Source organism: Acipenser ruthenus, chromosome 29, assembly GCF_902713425.1.
Source record: "Acipenser ruthenus chromosome 29, fAciRut3.2 maternal haplotype, whole genome shotgun sequence".
In the NCBI taxonomy this organism is placed as follows: Eukaryota; Metazoa; Chordata; class Actinopteri; order Acipenseriformes; family Acipenseridae; genus Acipenser; species Acipenser ruthenus.
In genome coordinates, this window is record NC_081217.1 from 6,253,937 (window position 1) to 6,281,655 (window position 27,719).

At 37.4% G+C, this 27,719-nt stretch overlaps 1 protein-coding gene across 2 annotated transcripts; it reads left to right on the forward strand.

Moving 5' to 3' along the window:
- Positions 1–302: 302 nt before the first annotated feature.
- LOC117429300 (regulator of G-protein signaling 17-like) lies at positions 303–27,374 on the forward strand. 2 transcript variants are annotated; one of them, XM_059004230.1, is made up of 5 exons: positions 303–485; positions 18,997–19,133; positions 23,096–23,182; positions 23,494–23,728; positions 25,389–27,374. In XM_059004230.1, exons 1-5 carry the CDS (start codon positions 429–431, stop codon positions 25,575–25,577), a joined length of 705 nt encoding a protein of 234 aa, XP_058860213.1. In that variant the 5' UTR covers positions 303–428; the 3' UTR covers positions 25,578–27,374. The 2 variants fall into 2 exon arrangements, with proteins under 2 accessions (XP_058860213.1, XP_058860214.1); XM_059004231.1 differs by having other exon boundaries at positions 304–485; positions 23,108–23,182.
- Positions 27,375–27,719: the final 345 nt, after the last annotated feature.

A 27,719-nucleotide genomic window follows, 5' to 3' on the forward strand; every position in this document is an offset into this window, starting at 1 on the left:
TACTGTGTTAAAATACGACAATTCTGAGCTTGAGGCAATATAGTCAACTGCGGCTAATGAAAACCCCACTATAAAACCTGGAATGGATTAAAATGCTATGAAGGTGGTTTTACCCCATCCCCTTCATTAACATGTAGTACTGCTAAATAAAACATGTAAGCCTATACCTGCTTACTTTTAGGTGGTACTTAGAATAAAAAGTTAAAAGTAACTGTACCAGCTTATAACGACTTTCGGTCCCTAATTGTGGTGTTCTGTGCGCACGGAGAGGAGTTCCTATAGAAATGACAAATACTGAGGAAGTCCTCGGCAGCAGCCCCAAACTGAGCGAGCTGTCGGAGGGCGCGCCTGCGCAGTTCAGCATCTGACAGCCTCCCGTCTCAGGGTGTAGATTCTGAAACAGTAGAGAAAAAAAAATAAAGAAACGGATGTGCTTCAAAAAACGACACGGCTACAGCCCTCCAGATCATTTTAATGCAAAAATTGTAAGTATTATTTGGTTATTAACTATCGCATTTGGGTAAAACGCGGTTGGATTTGTGATTTTCCCAGATTTCGAAAGGTCTGTGATTGCTTTGAATTGCTTGTCTTTACGAACCCGTTTCCCCATGGTTCTGATTGTGACAGTCTCTCCCTTTTTATGTGTAGTTCAGGTCAATTATACATATGCATGCACTGTACAAGGCTTTCCTGGAATTAGATCTTTGACTGGCAATGCAAAAGTGGTTGTACGGTATATGCGTTTTAGTACTGTATGCACAGTATATATTTTTTGTTTAATTCTGACATTTATTTTTACTGGCAAATTGTGTGATTGCCGTTCACACGATGTGTGGTATATCTGTTAAGTTTTTTTTTTGTATGCAATGTAAATCCATAAACGATGCTATGATTTATTTACGTAAGGTGAAGTCTCCATAACGCGTATCGTAAATGCTGTGCTTATTATAAAAATAAAAATAAATAAAATGACGTGTGGTTAGTCAGGGACGGTTCTTTTTATTTTAATGTTCATTTTTTAAAACAACATATTTTGGCTGACAGCATTTGTCATTTAACCACGAAGCCAGAGCTTTTTTTTTTGTACGTGCACATCATTAAGAATATATGAATATTGCTAAAGTTGAAAGATGACAGTAATATTACTGTTAATAATAATAATAATAATAATAATAATAATAATAATAATAATAATAATAATAATATAACAATGATAACATGCCCTCTGTATCTCTGGATAATATCACGCACCTTTTCCCTGGAATACAAAAATATAGTCTAATCAAATGCAAAACAAATACCAAATGTAAATAATTTTTGAATGTGGTTAAAGTAAGGAAGAGGTAGGTGTGTTTTAATTACCTATTTGTAGAGTATGGACAAAATAATCTCTAGTATGACATATAAAAATGTATTGCGAAAATAGGTATTTTAAAAATAAATGGGATAACTATAGTATTTTTAGCAGTACTATAGAATACCGCGGTATTTTACGGAGGCTGGCGTGTCTTTCCTGCTTAAGGATCTTCTTGTCTGTAGCTCGCTGTGAGTGTAGTAAGGCGCGTTCGCGAAACGGCGCGCGACCCCCGGTTGAATGAATTGTTTGTGCGCGTGGCGGCGGGCGCTCCAGGTAGGAGGGTGCGTGGCTCGCGGTGTCGCGTGTCGACACAGCGCTTGTACGAATTCGCTCGTGCCAATCTCCGGGGCACGAGCTTTAAAGGGGAGGGGAATAACGGTATGCTATACAGTGTGCAGTACGTTGCAGTTATTACATATACGCTATGGGGAAACAGACATTTCTAAATTAGTGCATTTCCTCTTTTCTGTCTCGTTCTGGCATTTGGAAATGTCAAGTACATTAAGGATGGCTCAAACTGTTTAAAATGGAAGTTTCCAGTGTTTAAAAATATATGATTATTATCTGAGTTCTGGCAAAGAAAAATGCAAATGTGATTTAATTTGTTTACCAGTACTATTTGTATATGGGCATATGCAAAGTGCAGTACTGTAGGCTATGTATTCATGAATGTGTGTATCAAAGAAAGAAAGAGCATGACACATAACCAGTAGGTTGGAATATGGGGTGCCAATTGATATAAATCAGTTAGTGGTGTTAAATATGTATTATTATAGATTGAAAGTAAGCATCCTGTTCTGTGCTATAACTGAGCAATACACAAAACCCCTAAGCATTAAAATTGTATATTTAACAACATATACATGTTATATTCTTATCAGTATTGTAGATGTCCAAATCTAAAATCACTGACACATGCCAAGAGTTACAGCACTCATCAGAAAACTGTGCCCTCCTGTTGTCCAGTCAGGATGCAGGTTGAATTCTGGGACTGCCCACAATCTACTGGAAGCTTTGCTCTGCTGGCATCTCTAGTTTGGTTCGAGCTGTGAATTAGGATGTCCGTTTTGTCTGTGTGCATTGGAGGGTAGCGGTTAACATAAATTGGAATTGGCCTGACAGAGGTTTTCTTTTTTGTTTTGTTTTCAAATAAGCCACTCCTCTATTCATGCCTGTTTTGCGTTGCTTTTAACATTTTTTTTTCCATTTCATTGCACAGTGTGTGCTAACAGGATTTTTCTTTCATTATACTGTAGTATTTCAGGGATGGAAATAAGACCCCTATTGCATAGCAGTGTCACCCACTCCAGGTTTTAAGATGTGCTTGATTAGCCACAGTATATAGTTAACAAGCTCAGATGTGTCTTATTAAACTCACACTGAAACCAGGAATGGATCAAACTGCTAGGCTTTGTTTGCTTCACAGTGTACATCCTTTATATAATGTATAGCTTATAAGTCCATATATACTAACACATAAGCAGCATTAGTTTGTTCAATAGACATTTGTGATTGTAGAAATTCAATATTAGGACAGTCGTCATGTCGCTGACATACAGAAGTACCAGCACCTCACGCTGATACTCTCAATACCTTGTGATAAAGAGTGCCCTTACTATGTTACATCACAATAGGGCAAACAGTGTTCAAGATAAGTCCAAATGTGAGGATTCATGTGAACAAAAGGGCATCTTTTGTAGGTACAGTAGGCTGACATGGTTGAAATTGTTCATCCCTGTGTAACACTATACATATTATTATTATTATTATTATTATTATTATTATTATTATTATTATTATTATTATTATTATTATTATGAATCACTAGGGAAAAACAACTTTTAAAATAGAACTTGGAAAAAAGGCGTAGTGTGCCATTTGTTTGTGCGCGTGTGTGTTTTATAACTGGCTAATTTAATAAAATAGTTAAGATGAGCAGTTAAGTGTCTTTTTTGACTACAGCGTTATATAATCGCTATCAGATGTGATTTAATCTTGAAAACGATATCCTCCATTTTAAGAGCACCACCACAGTCACCATCAAGCTCAGTGCTGTTCTCTTCCTCGTTTCTTGTTCATTTCCTCTTTTTTATTACAGCTCTCCCGCCTTTTAGTGCTTTAACCTGCAGCTTCTTACTGTTGTGACTAAGCATCTTACAAATGTGTTAAGTTTATTTTTGAAAATATATATGGTTTACTGAATTCACTCTTTTGGTCGTATTTATGTTTAAAAAAAAAAGCAATTATCAGGTTCATGTCTGAATTCAAAACTTACCAGGCACGCTCTATTGCTGATATTAGCCATCCCCAGAGCCTGTTTTTTGTTGTTTGGTATTCTATATGTAACAGGTTGAAAAATATGGGGTTTGTTGAGGTACTGACTTCACTCCCTTACTGTAGTCTGCAGGTTGAATGCGAGCAGATTGTTTATTTTGACCCTGCAAAAGCAAGTTCCATTCACTTTGCTGGGAACCATCCCCCGTTGCTTTTAGGGTTATGAAAGGTTCATTCCTCCTAATAATTCCTTTCTTTCCCAGTACTTGCACACTGACTGTTTTAAGCACTGTTTTAAACTCCTGGCATCTACTGTGAGCTGCATTTCCTTTTTTTGACATTTGGGAATCGACGTGATAGACCTGCTTCTAGGAACTCGCAGTACTTTATTTATCTGGATATTCCATGTCTGCTTCCTGAACAGTTTCTTTTTTCACACAAACTCAACTCCACTACTCCTGCATACCTAATACTGTAGCACGCTAATCTAATCCCTTTGTTTGTACTGATGTATGTTACACAGAAATGTTAAAACTTATGCAGTGGTTTAAAAGCTAATAAAACAGCATTAGGTCTAGCCTAGTTAAATAAGCATGACTGAATTTTTCAATGAAAAATCTCATTCATTTCAATTCTAGAGGTTTTACTCAGAAGGCATAACAGTTTTATTATTATTAGGGTTAAGGGTGTGCCAACCCTACCATATCACATGCAATAATTGTGCCTTTGTGTGCAGGTATCCCAGAGTGCTTAGCACACCAAATGTTCTTCACAACTCGTGGGCGAAAGCTAAATCCTAAAGATCTAAGGACTGGAGTGATACAGTGGGATGGTTTCATGCGAGTGAGTATTCTGGCAGCAGTGTTTTGTATCAACTGCAGCCCATTCAAGGATGCATCTGAGAGGCGGGTACACAGAGAATTGCAGTAATTACCCCGTGAGGTGACAAAAGCCTTATGTAATGTTCCTCAATTAGGTGGCAGAAGGAAATCTTAGCGTGTCATCAAAAGACAACAAAACTGAAAGCTGTCAATCCTAATTGTCCTCCTTCAAGTACAAGTCAGACGTCTTGCAATGGAACTCCCTGTACTTTCAGATGGCTCCTATGTTGTTGTAACTCAGTTTGAGTGTTTCAGAAAATAGATAGGTTTGTTCTTAAGGTTGGTTGATCACTCCTGAAAATAGTGTCCAAATCTGTTTCAGTTGAAGACTGGGGTCATGTTTATTTGAAACTGGGGTTTTATGGAAAGTTGAATTTGTTTCAATAGTAGTTATACCCAAGACATAGGGAGTTACATTGGGACTAATACCCGACACAGAAAAAATTAGCAGAGGTTCCTTTTGGCCATAGCTGTACTGTTTGAGGCCAATAAAATTGCAAGCTATCAGTCCATGGACAAACTCCCTTCAACACTGACCAAAGCTTATATTGTATGTCATTTGTTTTACGCCTCTTTTTTTTGTCAATACCTCCTTATGCCAATCTGAAATAAAACATTGTTGTTAGGTTTGAATGTACAAGTACACAGAGGAAGCTGTAATATTCAAATTGAAAATACCTGGAAATGGTGTTTATGGAAACAGGGCTGTCTTATATACACACACGCACACACATATACAAATATGCAATCTTATCGTTTGCTTTGTTGGAAAGCAGAGGTTATACATGCAAAGCAAGCAGCAATGTAAATGAACATTCCCTGTGTCATACAGACCACTGCAGATTCTATTCACTGCTTTTCTGTTAGCCTGTTACGTTTTGTAACAACTTCGATAAGCCTGTCATTTATGCAACATGTGCAGTTTATGCAGCAATGGTTTAACCAGTCAAACACTATTAGAGCAGATCCATGTATTATCACAGCGTTTTTATCACTGTGTGTTTTTTAGATGGGGGCCGTGCCTAGATTATTGGGGCAATGTTAGTTCCCCATCCTGCTGGTGATCGGTTATCCATGTATAGATTCAAGACTTGCCTTGTGAATGATCGTTGACTGCTGTTGAGGGCCGTAGCGCACCAAGTATTGCTGTCCTGTGTGTGCATTACACCTAGGACCAGGTGTTTTGTAGACACATGCACTATTCCAAATTTACTGGATGAGGGATTCAAATAAAAAATAAACTTCAGACCATCTTTTAAAAAATTAATCAACTGCAAACTGTGTTGGGGAAGGCTTAAAGTTAATGGCATCTTACTGCTGTTGCTCAGGCATGTGTTTTGTGGTTAAGGGGTTAATGCGTTTTTTCAGCTTACTTTGCTGTGGAATTCTTTGCAATAATACTTTTGACATACTGCACAATTGCGAGTTTATCTTGCTTTCTCTTGTTCCAGTGTGTGTGTGTGTGTGTGTTTCTGTGGGCAGGTATTATTGCAGACAAAATTTGAGAAAATGTTCCCACAAAGATAGTAACTCCTGAAAAAATGACGCTGTGGGGACGTCCCCACTTTGTAAAACACATTTTGAAGAACTAAATATGCCTTTAAAAAAAAAAAAAAATAGTTTGTTGTTGACTTTCACCTTGTGTGGAGTTTTGTTTGACTGGAGTTAGAAATAGTACATTAAAATACAGTGAGAGTCAATGAGAAGTCCCCACAAACGTGTGTGTGTGTGTGTGTGTGTCTGTGTTTCTGTGTGTGCAGCGGCAGCCTGGTCTAAACTCCAGCTATTTTTGTATGCATTTCTGTCCTGACCGTGTGATGCCTTGGGCAGTACAGAATCACATGCTCGCTTTTCTTTTCTCTGTCTTCCTCATGGGCGACTTACATAGTGCACTCCTTTATCTTATTCTGACCATGAAACTTTGGGTCTCCTGGAAAGTGTACTCCATATAAGTAAAAGTATACTAAATACGAAATGCTGAGTACATTCCTTCTCAACACACAGCGGTACATTACCAGAGATGTGAAAAAGTGTGTATGTTTCAGAGTTCACAGTTTACAGGGTTTTAAGAGTCGTCCCTCCCTTTTTAATGACCTTATTAAGTGTTTTGGCTTCTCAAACCGTTGTATTCTTTCCTTTTCTGCGTTTAATAACAGCGCTAACTTCCCAGTTTTACTACCTAAGCTGCACCCTCGATTCATTTCTACAAGACCAGTCTATAATCTTCCATGTTATATGTTATTCAAAACTATAGGGAACATTTTAAAACCACATGTATTAACCCTGCAAGTGATGCAAGTTGCATTTTCAGAATTCATATATATCGGTCATTTTATGTCAAGTGAACCCATTTTAAAATATCTCTCTGTGCCCCCATCTCAGTGTGTTTAATGGTGCCAGCATTACCATCCCAAATCCCTTTCTTGCCTGGCGTCCCTGATTTAGCCCAGGGGAGCCTCACATTCTTTTCCACAATGACACGCCATCCCAAAAATAACTATATTTACCGAGCACAGCTGCAACTAAAGGAATCATGGAAAGTTGTCGGTATTCAGCTGACCTGATATCAGACTTCCAATAAGTTTGTGCTCTGTTACAGCATGCTTGACTTCTCTAAAAAGATGAAGTAGGACTTTACATTACATCCAAGACTAGCTTGCTAAATTAGACCTGTTTTTGAACTCTTAACCAATGATGTAATAGGTATTTCATTTTAATAGATTGTTATTGCACCTGCTGATATCAGTTTCTAGAAAACAAATCTTGTCTACTGCAGACTTGTGGATCGAGAGCAAGCAAAACTAACACTGTGCGGAACAACTGTTTGAAATGATTGTTTAAGCAAAAATACCCTTTTATCTTGTAGGTCATTGTGGTGAGGCTGTAATAGCTTACCCTCTGCTTTTTGGTGTTTTTTTTTTGTATGAATACTGCTTTGTTGTCAAAGCCCTTCTCTCTGTCCCCTTCTAATTTGATTGTAGTGAGATCCTTACTGAAGATCCTTGCTGCGTTTATGGTTCTACAAACAGTGGACTAATAAATCCCAAAAAGTTTGTTAGCGTGTGCTAAATTAGTCTCTTTAGTTACAGGAAAGTACCTGAAACTTTCCATTTTGAAACAAAAAACAAAAAGTACAGGAAACAGGGGATAAATAACAATATACAGATATGCTTTATAAACACATCTGTTTCTGATTTAATTGTGTGTTTTTAAAAGCACTGTTATGATCTGGTGGGGGGGTAAGGGTGAGGGTGAGGGTGAGGGTGAGTGTTTGTTGGTGCTGTGATTTTTGTATCTGTAGTGAAGACTAATGCCCAGCCTACCAGTAATTTATTCTTTTGTTTGAACATTGTATTTTTGCCCTCGTGCCAGTTTATTTTGTTCCTGTTTTTGTGTCTGTGTTTGTGTAATAAACGTGTGTACCACCGTTTAAAACTGCAGCTTTCTGTCTCTGGGTCTATTTCCTGCCAGGGAGCCAGCCTGGGTTGTGACGCTATCCTGTCACAGTACTTTATAAAAGTTATTAATTACATAATTATTGCCCCGAAGTCGCTGATTATCAGATGAATGTGACCTTCTGTACAATACCAGCTCGTGCCGTTACATCTCAATATTGATAACAAGACTCGTTTTTATGGAACTTGAAAACTAAAATATGTGATTAATTAATGTTAATGTTCATTGATTTAATACTGACAACTTACAAATTATACCTTTAACGTCCTCATTGATAAAATATATACAGTTCACACAGGCACATGCAGATATATTGCCTTTTCTATCATTTCCTGCCCCTTACATACTCGGCTCATGCTAGTCTCCAGTTCTGCCCAGTATTGCTGCATCGCTAACTAAATTCAATTTCAATTATTTTCACGTGTTAGAGCTCTATATATAGCCCTTGTCAATTCCGTTCTTTGTCAGATTGGTTTGTAGCCTCCTCCTGCCTCCCTCCCCTCCATTGGTTTCCCTGCTCCCTGGGGGGGTGGGGGCTGGAAGGGGGGAGGTCTCAGACCAGGCTGTCTGAATTCCCCCCCAAACACAGCTCACTCCTGCTCCTGGCTGGCTAGGAAAAGCATTTCCCTTCCTCCACAGCCAGGGCTGCTTGAGTGCACCCAGAGAAAAAGTTTAAATCATTTATGTTACTAAACTGACAAAAAAAAATAACGTCAAGCATGTTGTTGAAGGTCATTCTGGGTTTTCTTTTTTCCACCCTATTTAGACAAACTGGAACTGGAATGCTTACAGCCAAAGTATTTGATACAGCATTTTCCCTCCCAATTGCCTGATATATAAAACACTTATTTTACAAAGTGATTACCCAACTTATTATAGCACACTGTTGCAAATCCCAACTCCGGTAGGCAGAAATGACCTATAATCCGAACCACTATATCATAATGAAATGAATGCTGATAACCGCTGCGCTTACTGAATTTCCACACTGGTGTGGTTCTGTAGCTTTATGTACAAACCCTTTCTGCCTCCAGAGAAAACAAAACCGAATGTATATCAGTCAGCAGAATAAACAGCAATGTTTTTTGAGCTGCCATATTCATTAAAGGATCTGCAAGATCTCTCAGCTGTTAAATCACCACCGCTTATTGTTTCCATCTCCATGTGTGGTGTGAACCAAAGAACTGGACTTACACAGTATCTGAAACAGTGGAACATCCCATTTGTGAGACTGTGTATTTCTCTGCTTCTGCTTTGTGAATTGGCCCATGAAATGCTTTTGTCTTTATTTTTTTTTTTTTTTTTTAAACACAAAAGAAATTCATATAATTAAGTGAAAAAAAACTAAACTAACTATAACAAGCTTGCATTAAAAAAAATACATAGTGTTCTTTGAAATGCAATATTATTAGCTACCATGCACAGAAAGCACCTTTTTTTAGGCCCTTGTTGGTGCCCCTTCTCCAACAGTGCTTTACTTCCATGGACCCTTCTACAGCCCTGATTGGTTGGAAAAGGTGTGTTTTAATGTGAGCTTCCCCTTCTCCTACAGGGCAGGCCCTCCTCTCTCAGCAGGGACTTCTCTCAGGGTCTGAAGGCAATGAAGTACATCACAAGGAGGGTTCTGTTTGGACCACCACTATGCTGTGATGCATTGCCCTTGTGTTCCCAACCAGTTACCAAGGGTTACATTGTGGGGTCTGATTTTAAAGCTGGGTATCTACTGTACTGTGCTAGGGGTGACTCTTCTTGAATACGGTACATTTGGAAAATACTTATAGGGTCATTTGATAAATTGAAAGTTAGTTAAACCACCTCTTAACTGAGCAAAAGAACTTCCACTTGAAGTAGTTTTCAAAAGCATAAGCTTTGAAGGGAGTTAGCCTTTCCAAGAGTACATTTCTGAGGTTAAGTCCACTGTAAAGTTTCTATCAAATGGGTAATCTTACTGAACAGTCAACAAACAACAACCCTAAGTCAATATCCAGACTGGTTTGTTTGAAGCTTTGCAACGGTAACATTTTTTGATTCAAACATTACAAAGCTTACAACGGTCTGCTACCTACATATAGTAGTTTAAGAGAATTGGTAAAATTGTAGAGACTTGACATGTCTGTACTCTTTCAAGCTTCATATCCCTTTTCAGTACTAAAACAAGGCAGTGTTTTTAATATATTTTTAACATATCAGGATTTCCTTAAAAGGGCAAGACAACGTGGTATTTTGTCAGATCTGTTAACCAGAGTCTAGCGTTGTTAACCCTGATTTGAAAAGTGATACAAAAAACTTTCAAAAGTGTCTCAGTAAAAAAAGAAATCAATAAAGAAATATTTGGAATTGTGTATATTTATTCTAGTTTCTTGCCTTTGTTATGATGTGCGAGAGCTTCTATTCATCATTGAATGTAACTGTTTTATAGTTTGTTTGAATGTTTGTTTCATTAAAATCTTTTGACTATTATAATGAAACAGTCAAAATCATAACAAGACATTCCCATTAATAGAGCTCAGGGCATAATTACTGGCAAGCGCACATTGGCCAGGTTAGTCGAACACCCTTTCTAGTTTAATTATTATTTTTTTGGTTACCGTGAATTAAACTGTAAGGGAACTTCAGTTCAACAGACTCAACAGCAGTTGTCTTATTTAATAGCTTGAGTTTGTTTATTTTTTCTCCTCAATTATATTTTCGTCATCAAGATTAGTATTTGGTTTTGACTCTATATATAGGCCTCATTGCAGCTCAAACTTAACTTTTTTAAAAACATGACTATTCCCAGCTCACCAAAACTCCTTGTTTGGTCAACCTAACATGTTTCAGATTCCACAACAGAGGGGTGGGAGAGTCGTTTTTTCTCTTTTCCTTTTTTTGGTTTTGCTGTCCCTGTGTTTCAAGATGTGGGTTTGGGAATGAGGCAGAGCCTTAAAAACAAACCCTAAAAAACAAATCTACAGCCCCAGTGGGGTTATGTTACAACAATGTCTTAGCTTTAAAACCAAAACTTCTGGATCATCTGTTTTCAGTACTACACACACTAATAGCAACCAGTGTGACTAATGCATACCATCCATAATCTGTAGCAGTCGATGCAGGATGCTGTGCAGTTTGATAGCATGGTATTGATGTTCCCTGGCACTGGACAGGCAACAGTGTCAAAAATGGTTAAAGGTTAAGTGGGTTAAAAAAGCCATCTGTCTTTCTATCCATCTGTATTTCAGCAGGACAACACAGGGCTCTTCCTGAATGAAAACCATGTGATATAAATGGGAAAAATACAATTAGCCTGGATAAACCTGATGTTCATTAACAGAGTGAGCTCTTTATGGTTTACTAATTGGATTGGCAATAACCCTGCTATGATGAAATTGATAGTAGATGTTCTATTGTGGATTTGATAGAATTCCTCACGTTAAGGCTGGGGATTTTTATTTTTCACATGTACAGTATAGTGTAGCAAGTGTCAGTCATATCTTTTAGCAGTACCAAGCTCAGACTTTGTAAACAGGAAATTACATCACATGCCTGTGTTTCATTGTCAGGACAAACGGAAATCCTTAACCTGGGGCGTTGCAATTTTTTGAATTTCAAAATGACTAATTCTGTTCAAAATGAGTAATCCTGCACCCCAGCACACACACTTACTTGTGAGTGATGATAGCCAAACAATAGGGGAAAAGTGTTATACCAGTGAGAGATATTGATGAACTATTACCCCTTTAAGGGAAGATGGTGGGGCGGAGGCTATACTATGTCTATTTTCCTGCACACAAAATAGACATAGTGACAGAGGATGTTCCCAGGTTCCTGCTGTGCCAACACAGCCAGATTCAATTAGCGGAGCAGTCTCTACTTTATATTGCTCAACCCAGCCAGCTACCGGAGAGACTTCATTGCATATTTACACCAGAGCTGTGCTGAGCATGACAGGATACAGCGGGAGTGTCTCCAGCTTTGCTGCTCACCTCAAGCATGATGATGTCATCGTGTAGACTGTTGCTGAGAATGTGCAGAGCCGGTGTGGAGCTGGAAGAATTTCCGGGAGTACATAACCATGGCAAATAGCTGCTAGTTATCTGGCTGTGATAAATTTAGGATTCATTTTTTGAAGTGATTTTGTGTTTTCTTTTCCGTCCTGATCATGGCACCTAATGCTACTGTCTTGTATGTCATATATTATATTTGAACGTCTTTTAGCTTCTATGACTGTGGAGTCGTCTGCTTTTAATTCCACCAGTGTTCCCACGGCAGACACTTCTTCAATGGTCTTATTTTATAATTCCTTTTCTTTTTATATTACAGAATGCCTGCATGCTGCTGGCAAACACAGATAGCTAAACGCTAGTGGGTTCAATATTATGTAAATTCAGCTTGTTTGTGTCCTAGGCAATGTGATTAAAAACTCCTGGGTAAAGATAAAACATTTTAGTTTCAGGGGTCCCCAGACTCGCCTAGTAAAAACACTGCTGCTAGCGTGCAGAGTCGATCTGTGTTTTATTAATGGTTAAAACTGTTTTACCGGTGTGTGCCTTCTACTAATCCAGGACTAGGTGTGTGGTTAGAGTTAATAAACCTCATAAACCAATACAAATCCCTCGTCTGCTCTGATGTTACCAAATTCGGTTAGGCCTGAAAGTTTTGATGGTTATTTGGTAATGTGAGCTCCTGCTTCCTAAAACCAGGCTGTTACCGCCAGGCCTTCCATTGCTTAGGCCTCAATTAACTGTCAGGTATAGATTTACTTTCCCGCCATCTGGTCTGGGTAAAGAGATGAAAAGTGTTTTTTTTAGCATACTATCTAGCATTAAGTCAACCATCCAAACATCAAACAGAATTTTAAACTATGATAAAATAAGGGGCGTATTTCCAAAGAGTTTAGTTGAGCTTTTAATTAACTCATATTTTTCAAAAGGAGTACATTAAACATTTATGTTACAGACAACAATTGCCACTTTTTTTTTTTTTTTTTTTTTAAACAACAGAAATTAAACTGTCTTCCGTGCATCACTGTATGTAGTTAGGAATCAGTGTAGACTGAGTTTATATATAAGGGCCACAGATTAATCCTTGGAGGGTTTGCTTGTGGCCCACGGGCCTTACGTGTCACAGCCCTGTAATAAACAAACTTTAATTACAGTGCAGTAAGGACGGAAATGGAAACTTTTAGGTTTTAAATAATGTTTGGCATAATGTTTGGCATTGTTACCTCTGATTTTTTCTGATTTTGGCAGAAATTGAGACATGAAAAAGGGAACTGTATCTGAAAGAAATGTTTTCCTGGTTCTTTTAAACGAGTTAGCTAAAACACAACCATGAAAATCCTGGTGCTAAATTAGAAAAAGGGTTATTAAAAACAGCACCACCCTATCCTAGTTAATTTCCCGTCGTACGCATTCGTTGTGCTGTTGTGAAACATCTTTAGTTTTAAATTTGAAATCATGTTAGTGTAGCACAGGGTTCAAACTTACGTCAGAAACAGCATGTGGTGATTCCTCTGGCTTATTAAAATGTTCAGCACCCTGGTTATAAAATCACTGTTCTTTTCAATTGCATTGCCAAACTCGGCAGACCAGACCTTATTGCTCGAACGGGGGTGTCTGAATTCTGTTTTCAATACAGTATTTGTTTCTTGTCCTGCTGTAATCTTTCCACTTAAATTATGAATAACCCTGTGTTAAAAAATAGATCGTAATACATCTGCCAGTTTGCACATGCCTAAAAATAACTTTGCATGAACAGAATTTAGCTTTGAGAGGTCATGCTTTTTAAAATCACTTAAAACATATATTTGTATAACATACATGAACAGTCAAGTACAGGCTACAGGCTCTTCTTTAAGCAGCTAACTGGATTATATGGTGCCTTACTATTTTAATAGTAATTAAAATAACGCTCATCTCTCTGAAACATGTGAAACGTTTGGCTCCCAAAACCAGATTTTTTTTAGTGGTCTCCTGGAAATCTTTAATTGATCAACAATGTAATGGTTTTCAGAACTGGTCGGACTGGGCTCCAATATACTCATGTCCAGTGTTTGTTTTCTAACCAGCCTTAAAATTCATGTATGTAGATATTGTTGTATTGTTTGGTTGCCTGATATACTGCACATTGAAAAATGTGCCTTCCGAGTCAAATCTCAGAACAGACTAGAAAGCAACACACACAAAATATTTACGAGCAGGTTGGAAACTAAAAACCTGAACTGGAATGCCTACCAACTGTTGACAACCAGCTAATAAACATGGGAATATTCATTATTTATTGTTCTATTGTTAGTTCATATAATAGTCCAGCTAAAACTGCAGACATCAGAGCTGTATAATTCCCAGTCGATCATATATTTGAAATCGGTTCAAATTGTTACTGTAGTAATGTTTAGCAAATTAAATCAGGTTTTTATTAGCGGGCATCTTAACCACAATGCAGAAGAGCTGGGCTCGTCTGTAGTAGTGGTTTTAGAGCTTTATTGCGTAAGGGCAGCAGTGTGGAGTAGTGGTTAGGGCTCTGGACTCTTGACCGGAGGGTTGTGGGTTCAATCCCAGGTGGGGGACACTGCTGCTGTACTCTTGAGCAAGGTACTTTACCTAGATTGCTCCAGTAAAAACCCAACTGTATAAATGGGTAATTGTACGTAAAAATAATGTGTAAAAAAAGAATGTAATTGTATGTAAAAATAATGTGATATCTTGTAATTGTAAGTCGCCCTGGATAAGGGCGTCTGCTAAGAAAATAAAAATAATAATAAATAATAACCACACAACACTGCCTGTTACATCAATAAAGATCTTAATGTAGCTCAACATGAACAACGTTTGTTAACAGTTAATAAACCAAAAAAAAGTGGTCCTTACAATTAAGCGTGTCCGAACAGGAACACTGTAGATGAGGTAACAGCTGAAGAAAAACAGCTGTAGAAGATGAATAAAAAGCCATCTACGAAGCAGCAATGGCAAGTTTTAAAAGACGGCCCCAAGACGTTCTGTGGTTTATGTGCACACATGAAGATTAATATTTCACGCAAGTTTTAAGTGAAGGCATCTGGCTGATAATTACCAAACGGTTAATTGGTGAAATCTGTGAGCTGTGCAGCAGCATAGCTTGTGCAATCTGGTTGTGCTAGCCACAGCAACACAGCAGACTTCCTCTTTTATGACATACATTCAGTGCTGTTCATGCATCTGTGCATCTCAGATACGTTGGACAATAGAGGAGCATTAATTAGTATTTTACTGATTCTTAAAGGCTTTCATGTGTACTGTGAATTATTGAAGTTAGTTACTGATTTTGCTGTCTTTCAAAATACATTGCTGTAACACGTTTCAGATGTTTTTAAACATACTGTATGCTTTAGTGGTATTGCTAAAAAAAACTGAAACTTAAACATGTTATCAGTTAACATTGTACTCTCATGTATACATGCTCAGTTATCTAATTATATATACTGTACTGACATGAAAGAGATCTCATAAGAGCCGTGGGGCTAATAAAAAAAAAAATATTTCTCACAATTTCTTAAAATGTTGTACTGTCTATTGATTACAGCTGGTAGCAGTAATAGTAAAATTATGATAACAGTAAAATATCTCAAGTAAAAATTTGGTGGCCTAAAGAAAGAAATGTAGGTTTTGAGAAAAGCAGCAAAAACATTCCTGTTCCTCTAGTAGATTCAATCAGATTACAACCTATATACCTATTTCATGACGCTATTCGATCAAACTTACAGACAAAAGGCAACAAGACTGCTATAGCTGTGGGTTTAGAACTCCAACTCAATATAGTACTGTATTTAGCAGAAGCACCTAAAAACTTAATTTGGCCAAAAATCTGACTGTAAAATAGATACTGTAATGTGATAGCCAGTGTTCTTTTACAGTTTAAGAAAAACAAATATACTTAATGTATACAGTACAGGTATTATATACTGTAGTTACCACTTAAACAGGTCTGCATTGCAAGGCAGCAGATAGCGGCATTGATTTGGTATAGGATTACATGATGTGCTTATGGGTTGTTGGACCATCTGTTGAGTTTGGAAAAGTATGTCTTTGTGCACGCTGTTACTGCTGCAGCATGTAATGTAAACCATGAATATTGTTTTTAGAGTGCAGCCACTCAGTTTAAAGGCAGCAAGTGGATGTGTCTGCAATAGTGCCGTACACTCCTGTGGCTACTGGAAAATAATATCTATTAATAAGTATCAATAACATTGACTTGGGCTGGCATAGAAAATGCACATCTTTAGGGACTGAGTATCAATATTGCATCATGTTTTCTTTATGATATAGACCGTTATCATCAGCTTGGGTGAGTCACACCTATAAGAGTTCATATTTTACAGTGTCAGTTTATATCACACCTTTAGAGCCAGAGATATAATATTTCAGTGGAACTCCAAAAGCTTACCATGTGAATTTGTAACCAAAATCTTCTCTTAATCATCGCAATATTATCTTACCAGAACCTTATCCAATATAAGGGTGTGTGCTCTAGTAAGTTTCATTTCCATGTACTGTGAAAACCTTTTTTTTTTTTTTTACATGTTTATGTGCGTCATCTATTTCCAGTACCTCCTGTTTCTGATACTAAACAGTGACTGGCACCTTTCAAACCAACTAATGCATGCAGTCTTCAATCAGTGCAGAATTTGGTGCAGAAGGTATATGCAGAGGCTTGGCAGATGAGGCCATTGTTGTTGCGTGGTTAGCTATGTCCAAATGTTTGGAGGTTATTTTTAATATCATATTTTTTTTTTAATAGTATTCGGCCATTGCATATGTCTGATATAAAAATATAAATTGGTTGAATAACAAAAAATAGAACATTATTTAGATACTAGGTGTGTGCAGAAACTGCAGGTTTACTTGTAGCAACACAGAGCAGTGAGAAGCATTAGCTTAACAGGAAATAGTATCTGCACCTCAAGGTTATCTCAAAGGCATCTGTTTCTTTTTAGCTGTAGTTTTTCATCCTTGCCAGCCTTTTTTTTACTATCTAAAACTCCCAATGTCCCTTTTCAAGTGCACAACAGTACCTTACAGCGGCATGGGTAATTGGATTATGTTGGTAACACTGTTAATCCTCAGTGTCGCTAAATTCAGTAAGAATTTCCACCCCTCCTGATCTGATGCAGGAAGAAAGTGCAGACTGCTTTAAAATCAGAGTTTGGAGAACCACTAGTTCATGTTCTCCTTGATATTCTTGGTTGGGTTGCTGTAGACTGGGAAAGGTAAGCTCGGTGACTAGTTTTCTGTTTCTTAACGTGGGCTCACTGTATTCTGCTAGCGATGCCTGACAAAACAAAAGCACAGGCTTTGCTAGGGTGCATATTTAAGCATTAATACCTTCCACCTCAGGAATTTCCAGAGGTCCATTTCTTGGAAAATCAGTCTGTAATTTGAATACACAGTGTGTGTGTGTGTGTGTGTGTGTGTGTGTGTGTGTGTGTGTGTGTGTGTGTGTGTGTGGAAGGGGAGTGGGGTGGTATTGCATTTATATCTCAATAAAGATTGTATGACAATTATTATATTGTTTTTGGATTTTAGGTTTTGTACTCGCTGTATAGGCATTTATTTTGGGGCATGTATTCATGTTTTTTTTATATATAACTCAAATGCTGTAATTCTGCTAAAGACAGCTGGTCTAAGAGTCTTTGAGAATACCGTGTGGGACAGGAGACATGTAGCGTAGCATAGCATTGTGTTACAAGGAAGGAATTCCCTGTGTGACGCCTTGCTTTTAGCACCTCCTGTTGCAGTACTGTTACATCTCACTTGGTTACATCTCGACTGATTTGAATTGGTGTGAAAAAGAGGGTAGAGTATGCTCCTAGTTCATAACTGAGCTGCTGAGGATCCAAACATAGCCCTCGACCTTCCCCTGGATGAAAGAGGAGGCCATGCAAAGTTTGGTTGCACTGGCTCCTGCGGGGTCCAAATGCATAAAGGAACAGACAGACACACAAACTTTCTTCTTTTTATATATATATAATTATTATTATTATTTTTTTTAACATTTAATTTAATATTAAATCAGTTACAAAATTGGCTGTGTTAATCAAAACACAATAGGGACTAACTTAAAAGGCTATCTTGGCCATGATCCAGGAGGTTGAGCAGAATATAAATTATTCCACACATAATCAGAATTATTAAACACGTTATCAATAAGATTCTTTATGTTATTTTTGTATAATAAATAAATGTGCTGTCAACTTGCCGAGCACACTGCTACAGTTTTGTGCTTATAAAAAATGTGAATACAAAATAGCAAAACCGGGACGATTGAACAAATAACATAAGGCTGGAAACTGAGACAATCCCAGTTTCCCCAGGACGTCTGGTAACTTTAAGCATTGGGTTCATCCCAGACATTAAATATTGACATCAGTGACTTTTACGCTCCTCGGTGTTCACTGTGGTAGAGCACTGCAAAATGTAAAAGGGTAGAAGCAGAGTGAAAGGCAAACCACAAACAGATAGCTATACCATTGTAAAAAAAAAAAGTATTAAAAGCGTGAGAAAAGCAGGGGAAACGTATTCGAGAAGGTGAAGATGAAAAGTTAATCTAAATACTGATGTTGTTTGAGCGATTAAAAGACAGTTGTGAAAAGTAACATCTCTGACAGTGTTTGGGAGTTTCCTTTGTGTTTCTCTTATTAGTAGTATTTAAACATTGGCAGTATTTAGATCCATAACCATTTGAATCAATTGAAGTAACCCTGTCATTTATTAAAACAAACAAAAAAAAAATAATGTTGAAGAAAGCCCATAGAAAATAGGTTGCCTGTCCAAATGCAAAAAATAAAACCCTGGCAAGTAACCCTAGTAACATATTTCATTAATAATGAGATTTCCCAGTAATGTGAACATGAAAGTGACACATATTTGAGTGTTTGTGAAGTAGTCATGATTTGCTGAAGAGTTATTCGAAGATGGAAAATTAATGGAATACGCCACAAAAATGCTGTATCCGTGTCAAGCTTATGATGAAGTGCTCCGGTAATAGCTAATGCTTCTCCTTCGTGTTCTGCAGTATACAGGCCCTATACCGGCAGAGAGACAGCCTCCGATGTCGCGGAATGAGACCTCCCCAAGCAGGGCACAACAGGCTGGCAACCAGCGACCCAACACCTGCTGCTTCTGCTGGTGCTGCTGCTGCAGCTGTTCATGGTATGTCAGACAATGTATTTACTCTGAACTGCGGTGCATGTGTAGCAGGTAAATATACACCTGTGAAGCAGCTTGCAATGCATGTGAATTTGACATGGAAACAAAATTGAGGCTATTTGTTAACTGGCTTTATATATATATATATATATATATATATATATATATATATATATATATATATATATATATATATATAATATATATATATATATATATATATATATATATATATATATATATATATATATATATTCATGTGGTCCTGCTTGCCTTAATTTGCATATTTCATACAGTATTTGGCAGTATTGAAACAAAATGTTAAAAAGCTAGTAGCAGGTATGGGATGCACCCCTGTGCGAGGGTGTGTTTGAAGATAAAGCCCACTGACACACCCCATTGACACACGGCTTGAGCGTCAAAGCTCCCTGCTCCAAAACAGCAGCCAAACAAGAAAAAAACACACCCACAAAAGTAACTGAACCAGAGCTAAACAAATGAGACGTTCAGTTGAGGACGTTTTTAGAAGTATTACAATGTTTTTCTACTTAGGTCATTTGTGTTTCTTTCCCCTTGGTGCAGAATTAGATCATAATCTGAATACATTAATTGGTGTGTTGTAGATGCTGTGCTTCGTGTCATGGCTTTGTTACATACAGTAGCAGTAGCTGTTATTGAAATATGCACATGCTTTAGCTGAGGGTTATTTACACTTGATTCAGTTCACAATTCACAATTACAGTGTGCTTCCCTCTCTGTTAAATAACGTGGTTCTAGTGGAATTCCATTTTGTATGCAGCTACGATCACAGTAGAGAGGGCAAACAGCTCTGTCTGATGATACTTTACCCCATGTACTCTACTCTACTGCACTGTGTGACAGAAGTCTGGTCAGCTGAGGTTTAGGGAAGGAGCTTCTGCAGATAAACCCCTTACCTCCAGCCCCAAGTTGTGTGTCAAAGGTACTTTTAAAAATAAAATAAATAAACAGCACCAAAATTAAGTCTATTTTTAGTTGCTTCAGGACACCCTTGATAAAACAAGGTTTATGTCAACAAGCAATAAAAAAGGAATGTATTTATTTATTTTAGTCTTGTATCCATTTTACTCTTTTTAAAACCTCAACTCAGCCAGAAACTTCAAACTTCACCAGCGAGCTTTGAGAGATCAAGCCGGCTTGAGACATCTTGTGCATGCTTCAGAAATCTGGATGTCCCCTGAAGTCTTTGGCATGATATTGGCAGTAATCCATTTGGCAGCCTTTGCCGTTCCTACTAGCTTGAAGAAAAAAGAGCCTACTGTCTCTGAAGTCATCTATAATGTTGCCAAAACTCTTGGGAAATTACAAAATGTTTTCTTTTCAGAGTTTCTACTGCCAGATTAAATTAATAAGGTATGCAGCAATAACAAAATAACCTTTCGCTTTGTCACATGAAACAAAACGAAGAATATCCGGGGATGTTTTCTTTATTCATGCAGCTATAACTCATGGGTGATTTGAACTCTGATTAATTAAATAGAGTTTCATGTTCATGAAATGGTCATAGACTGGTTTCTGTGGCTGCTCTGTGAACAGAGCTTTAGAATGTCATCATACAGCCAGACAGACCGCTGGCCCACTGAAGATAGTGTTATTGCTGCATGCATATATACAGTAGATGCTGGTTATTAGCAACCCTGATAAAGACAACTTTCGATTATTAACAACATTTTAATGGGAACCAATCCCACCCCATAGACTGTAATGTTAATGGATTTTGGATATTAGCAACTGTCTGTTGCTTAATGACAACTTTGTTTTACAATTTCTATGGCTACGGCTACATTGCGCGCACGCATGGCAGCGTCTATTTATGTATCACAGTTTTCATAACGCAGCTGTACATGATATTGAGTCTGATTGTCGTCTGTCATCATGACTTCAAAACGGATAGACCTTTCTATAGCCGATAAAGTTCGGATTCTCAAAGCACTACGTGAACCCGGTGCTAAACAGGTACGGATAGCAGAAAAGTTTGGCATCTCCAAATCTGTTGTAGCACGCATTTTGAAATTGGCTACGAAGCTGCACGCAAAATTGAGAGTGATTTACAGACGGTGGTGAGAGGTGGTGAATCATAAAAAAAAACGTATTTTAAAATTATGCTTCTGTATTAAATGTAAGGCCTGTATTCAAGTTTGTTTACTGTTTTTAAGGATATTGATAGTACGTTGTTGTAGTACTATGTGCACAATACAGTACTGGGTATACTTTTTTGTTTTACACATCTGTGTAGTATTAGTAAACAGTTGTTTGTTCTGATATTTGGTGTTTTTCATGAACCAAGACGTGTATTTCAGTGCGCTAATAACAACTTTTTGCTGGGAACCGAGAGGTTGTTAATAAGCGGCATCTACTATATATATATATATATATATATATATATATATATATATATATATATATATATATATATATATATATACATATATCACTGCTGGGAAATTCTGGCCTGTGAAAGGTTAAAATCTCATCATAGGAGCAAAAATAGATTTAACTATTGCCCTCACATCCTTATACCATCGGTCAATAGTCTCAGTCTGTCATATGATTGGTTCACAACACAGTCAGTCCTGCCCCTTTTCAAAGGGACGCCCTTCACCTCCACTCCTAAGCAACAAGATAAAACAGGCATTATTTATTTGTATTTATTTATGCTATTTAGTTATTTAAATATGCTGTATCAGCTATATTTAAATAAAATACTGTAAGGCAATAAATATTTGCGACCAAAATACTTGGCGAATCACACTCATAAAACCTATTTTGCTCCAGAAATGTTGCCGGCCTGTTGCACTGGTAGTAGTATATTCATTCATTATATGTACAGCACTAAGATATTGTTTGTTAAAATATTTACTTTTTTATCATACGCGAAAAACACATAATGAAAGCTTGCAAATATTTATATATAAAGTCATATTTACTATCCAACCTTGCCTCTCTTATTATTTTGACTGACTCATATAGTAAATACGTAGTGCAGACTCAGCTCATAGTGGTAAATTAAATGCCCCTCTGGAAGACTGTTGTTACCTCCAAGGTGCAAAGCCCTCAACCTACGGCTTTGGGCATTATAGCCCTCTGTCGGTAACAATAGACTTCCCTTGGGTCAATAATTTTCCACTGTAGCCCTCCTTTCCAGTTTTACTGTAGGGGTAGTGTTGCCAGTGTTAAGAAAGTAGCTGAGCTGACTACCATGCCCTTTTGCAAAGGAAGAATTTTTATATCAACCAAGCCCAGAGAAAAAGCTGTGTGTTGCAAACAGGAACCATTGTTCATTCTGTGGTTTGTGATTGAAAATGAAGTGAGTAAAGATTCTGAGAAGAAAAGCAGTTAGCACACATATCAAAGCAGAACTCGATCCTGCTGCAACATACCCACTTTAAAGAAGCAGGAACGGAACTGTACAAAGAGTGTTAGGTGTGCCCTTTCCGTCTCTTCTTGAAAGGAAATCCTACTCTTCTTTTACAGTCAAAAGTGTGTTTAAATCTGCTTATCCTTTTAAAAAAAAACAATGGGCACACGATCAAATCAATACAATATTATTGGAACATACACCAGGTAACCTTGTTATACAGTGTAAATGTTTAAATAATAGACACAAACTTGTGGGTTCAAATGGAATGTCTGAATTAACTGGTCACCTACTTTAACCAGTCGCCAACAGGGACTGAACATGTGTTACTGCCTAAGCAGTTTATTGAAGGAATCTCCCTCATTTACTGGTATTGAAGAAATACAATCTGTTCTGGATAGAGCTGGCTATAATACAGATCATACAGGTAGTACTGTATATATTGTTAATCCTTCCCTACTACAGAATGCACGTTTGTCTTGATTATAGGCTTAATTGAAGACACAACCCAGCCGGGCAGGATTAGTAAGTGTGCTGTTATTTCTTAATGTCGTTTACTACCTTTCAGTCTTACTGTTAGGAATGAAGATGAGAACCGGCCACGAAGGAAGCCCCAGGAGACCAAACTGGAGACCATCCCAAACTGTGAAGCTTGGTGAGCCCACACATTCTTCTTGTTCATCTTTTTAAGAGCACACTGTTTTTGGTATGTAAGTTGCAATTTGTTTCATATGAAGGACAAAACATATCGGTACTCAAAAAGAGTGTTTGCGTTTTCTGTAGCTTCAGAGGTCAATGGGTGAAATTTACACAGTTCTGTTACCACAGATTTTTGAGGTTGGTCAAGTTCAGACTTACCAGCACTCTAGAGACTAAAGCTATACTTGGATCATCCAAGGGTACATTAGTGCTAGGATTATCAGCACTATGGATTTTTCAACAGTTGTATTAACTCTCCTTGTTTAGCACCAAACCAACGGCGGAGGAAATGCGTCTTTGGGCACAGTCCTTCGACAAGCTGATGAAAAACCCGGCAGGAAGGAATGTCTTCAGGGAATTCTTACGAACTGAGTACAGTGAGGAGAACATGCTATTTTGGTTGGCTTGTGAAGACCTTAAAAAAGAAGTTAACAAATCAGTCACTGAAGAGAAAGCAAGGATGATCTATGAGGACTATATTTCTATATTGTCACCCAAGGAGGTAATACCATATTTAATACTGACTTTTAGATATAGAGGGGGTGTGGAGTCAATCAAAAAATACAGCACTGTTGGAGGGCACCCCACGCCATAAAACGCCATTGCATTTATGCATTAAAAATGTGTGCTAACATTCTTAAGATTACTAGTTTCATTAGAATGTCTCCATAGAATATGGAAATAACATGGGTGCTTCATTTTTAGATTGAATCCACCCCACAGTGTGGCCATTCCATAGTACATAAAGACTGTGAAGCAGTGTAGCAGCTAGTGACTGAGATCAATAGAAGTAAAGATTTGAAAGGGGAATAGGAGCAGCTAGTTGGAGCTCCTATATACCTGACTACAGCTGCTCTTGGGAAATAAAAAAAAAAACACAAGGATTTTACACAGGGGGCATTAATGGTGTGGAAACTTTATTTGGAACAAAGGGCTATCTTTTCAAAGCATTTCTTCCATTCCTTAATTAACTCATCTTAATGTTACAAAATGAGAAACAAACAGCTTGAGAGTGCTTTGTTGTCTGGTTCTAGTTTTGTAAAACCAAAGGGTGGTTAACCTCTTAATTAAAGACTGGAGTAGTAGCCCCAAAGTGTCTACATTCTGTAACTACATGTTGTGTTTTCAAAGATTGGGAATTAAATGAATACTTTATATAGCTGACATTTTCCAAGTATTGAATCTCTAACTGATCCAGCAAAATGGCATCTGAAAAGACTGCAGAAACAGAAAATCACACAGCGCACAGGATATTGGACAGACAAGGATAGAAACATTAGGAGCATGTCGATGATATTAACGACCCTTTAAGTCTGAGTGACTCGACCAGCCAGTTCTAGAGAGACCCATCACATAAACAATAAAGCAGTTTGGAGGGAAGTAGATTAAGACAAAAGTAGCTCTGTCTCCAAGGCTAATCGAAAATACAAGGAACAGTGTTTCAGAAAGAGCATTACTTTCAGTTCCCTCAATTCCTTGTTTGTTTTGCTGATTAAGTGTTTAATATTTCTTACTTAATCTTCTTTGCATCTCCTAGAATTATGTTTAAAGCCGCAGTGTCCTACAAAGCATGGTCTGATTTAGTTGAAAATATCATTTCTGTGTGGGGTCTGTTTAAAACATTACACCGATCACTCATCAAGAAGCAGATTTTTTTTTCCCTGGCTTTTGAGGTGTGTTTTTTTAATTCCACAAAAGCATGGACAGATCTAAAACATTGAAAAAAAAACAGGAAGTGTTTTTTTCAAACATAAACCATTTTTTTCTGAAAATAACAGTGAACCTTTTAACGTACAAGGGGCATATGTGTCCCACAAATAATGATGCTAACTTTCTTGTTTTTGCAATGAGGTGCACACAATAGGGTTAACAATTGGTTGGATCTGGTCATTGAAATGTTCAGTTTCCTCATGATGCTCGAGTCACTCTCAAATGTATTTTAAGAAGAAACTGCTCAATTCCTTGTGCACCTTAAGGGGTTAAAAAAATATGCTCACAAGCACTGGAGGGCTTGTAAAGTGTGGAGCATGGTGTTTGTATTGTTTCTCCAAATGTCCTTCTTTTAATGTTAACCACTGGAGCAACAGATTAGCAAACCTGGTCTGCAGGTCTCTTATTCCTTCATATTTCCCTTTTTCATTTGTATTTCTCTTTGTCTCCAGGTAAGCTTGGATTCCAGAGTTCGCGAAGTTATAAATAGGAAAATGCAGGACCCAACATCTCACACTTTTGACGATGCACAGCTTCAGATCTACACGCTAATGCACAGAGACTCATATCCTAGGTTTCTGAACTCCACTTTATACAAGTCAGTGGTTCAGAGCACCTCACGCTCATCTTCGGAGTCATAGTGTCCCTTTGTACCCGCTGCACAACCACTGAGGAGAATCCAGAACCTTTGGAGTTCATTTTATATCCCTTTTTAACACACCATGTCAGAATTGCTGATCTACAGATTAACTGGAAGATACAGGGTCATCATCATGTGACATTCTTTCTCTCCTACCCCGCTACTATGAGGACGACTACAACTACTACTACTACTGATTTCCCTGTTGCCAAATGTGTTTTTAAGGAAAATAGTGATGAAGACTGCAATAAGACATTGTCCTACTTGGATGATCCTGAGGGGGTAGGCTTTTATTGTAAAATGTGTTGTTCAGTCTCCATCAAAATAGGCTCTTGGCACATGCAGAAGCCAGCGCTGAGTGTAATACCACACCTTCTTCGAGGCGTGTTTTGATGGATGGAAGTCTTTCTAGTCGAATTTCAAGTATAAGTCTTACTCTGCTTGGCAAATTGATGGCTCAAATACAGAAATATTAGAAATAATTCCACCTGAGGCATTTGTTTCCTGGTATGTACAGTATGGGTCTGTATTAAATTGAGATCATAGCAGCGCTATTGTGTCTGTGCCAGTGTCTGTATAGACATTTTATTTAATGGGCCTTTAGCACTGCTATATCTGTAGAGGTGCTATGTTTTTGTATTTAATTCAGGCCATAGTATTAATAGTGGATGTTGGAGTCTGCTTTTCTCCTCAACAGGTAATAAGTCTTCATGCCCTTTTGTCAATGATGTGCCTCAATCCTAAACCAACAGGATTATCTCTATTAAAGTAAGAGCCTTAGAATTTAGGGCTGGGGTTCTCTCAAGCCTACAGAGTTGTTTGCTTCTGGTTTAGTAACTTTATTATGTGCATTTTTTTTTGTCTGAAAGAATTGCGCTAATGACGATTTGGAGCTTTGAGAATCTAGCCCTCAGTGACAAAGTGCATGAGGCTGATATTGAATAGAAATACATATGGGTTATAAATACAGTGCTTACCTAACAAATAAGCCTTGCTGATTTACTGTACCAAATAGAGCTGCCAATTATTCATCCAGCTGTTAAAAAGTCCTAGTTTTTTGCATATTTTATACTGATTACTAGTTATTTCCTCCACAGCTGGGTATCTTTTTTGTACTGTGTACAAAGGGGAAAAAAACTTATATAATCATTTTCTCTAAATGGATCCTAAGCTGTTAAGTGATCAGTGTAATATACCTAAGAATTTACCAGTGGTTAATTTAGTGATCCTGACTGAATATCCTGCCAACAAACACATCTTGCCACATCTCAAGAAACGTATAAATTGTTAAATTCTCTATTCAAAATGTAATGTCCTTTTTATATTTTTGAGACTTGGACTGCCAAAAAATATTATTTTTCAATGTAGTTTTTACCACAGAGGTATCGTTATAAAAAGATTTTATTGTCATTATTCGTGAATAACTTAAAACTTTGTCCAGTAGATAAATGTTTCTGCTTCCTGTCTTCTTCAGTTGTAGAGTTGTTCCTTTTGGAGAAAAAGAAGTCCATAGCATTGTATTTCTCTACGCAAGCAAACTATTACAACACCGTGATGCACTGTGGATGAGTTTTTAAACAGGTCTTAACTCTTTTTACAAGGACTAAAAAAACCTCCTTCACAAAGACAGAAATGATAACTTTTAGCTATATTTTGGGTTTGCCAAAAAAGGCATCCCAGTGCATGAATTATAATTATCGAGAAAAAAAAATAATAATAATAAATGAACCAGGTTATTTCTCTCTTGTAAAATGCTATTTGATAACATTTCCAAATTCAGAACCCCAAAACAGAATACTGATCCAAGTAAGAGCCTTGTAACGTTTACCTGTGTGGCTGAAAGGAGCCTGTTTACAGCTAAGAAGGAAAAAAAGATTTATCAACAAAAATGTACTGAAGTTGCATTATCTCTTTTAAGCATAATGTCAGACTCTATATATATATATATATATATATATATATATATATATATATATATAATGAAGTCAGGAAAAGAGGAATACTGCAACTTGATGTGCTATTCTTTTAGAGTAACAAATGCTTCGGGTGTAAAGAAGTTATTTTTGTGCTAGAGGGTTTCTTTGATGGGCATATATATATATATATATATATATATATATATATATATATATATATATATATA

Coding starts and splice junctions, on each gene's coding strand:
- LOC117429300 (XM_059004230.1), top strand. CDS start 429: ATGTGCTTCAAAAAACGACACGGCTACAGCCCTCCAGATCATTTTAAT. Junction 19,134..23,095: donor TGCTGCTGCAGCTGTTCATG/GTATGTCAGACA, acceptor ACTACCTTTCAG/TCTTACTGTTAGGAATGAAG. Junction 23,729..25,388: donor CTATATTGTCACCCAAGGAG/GTAATACCATAT, acceptor CTTTGTCTCCAG/GTAAGCTTGGATTCCAGAGT.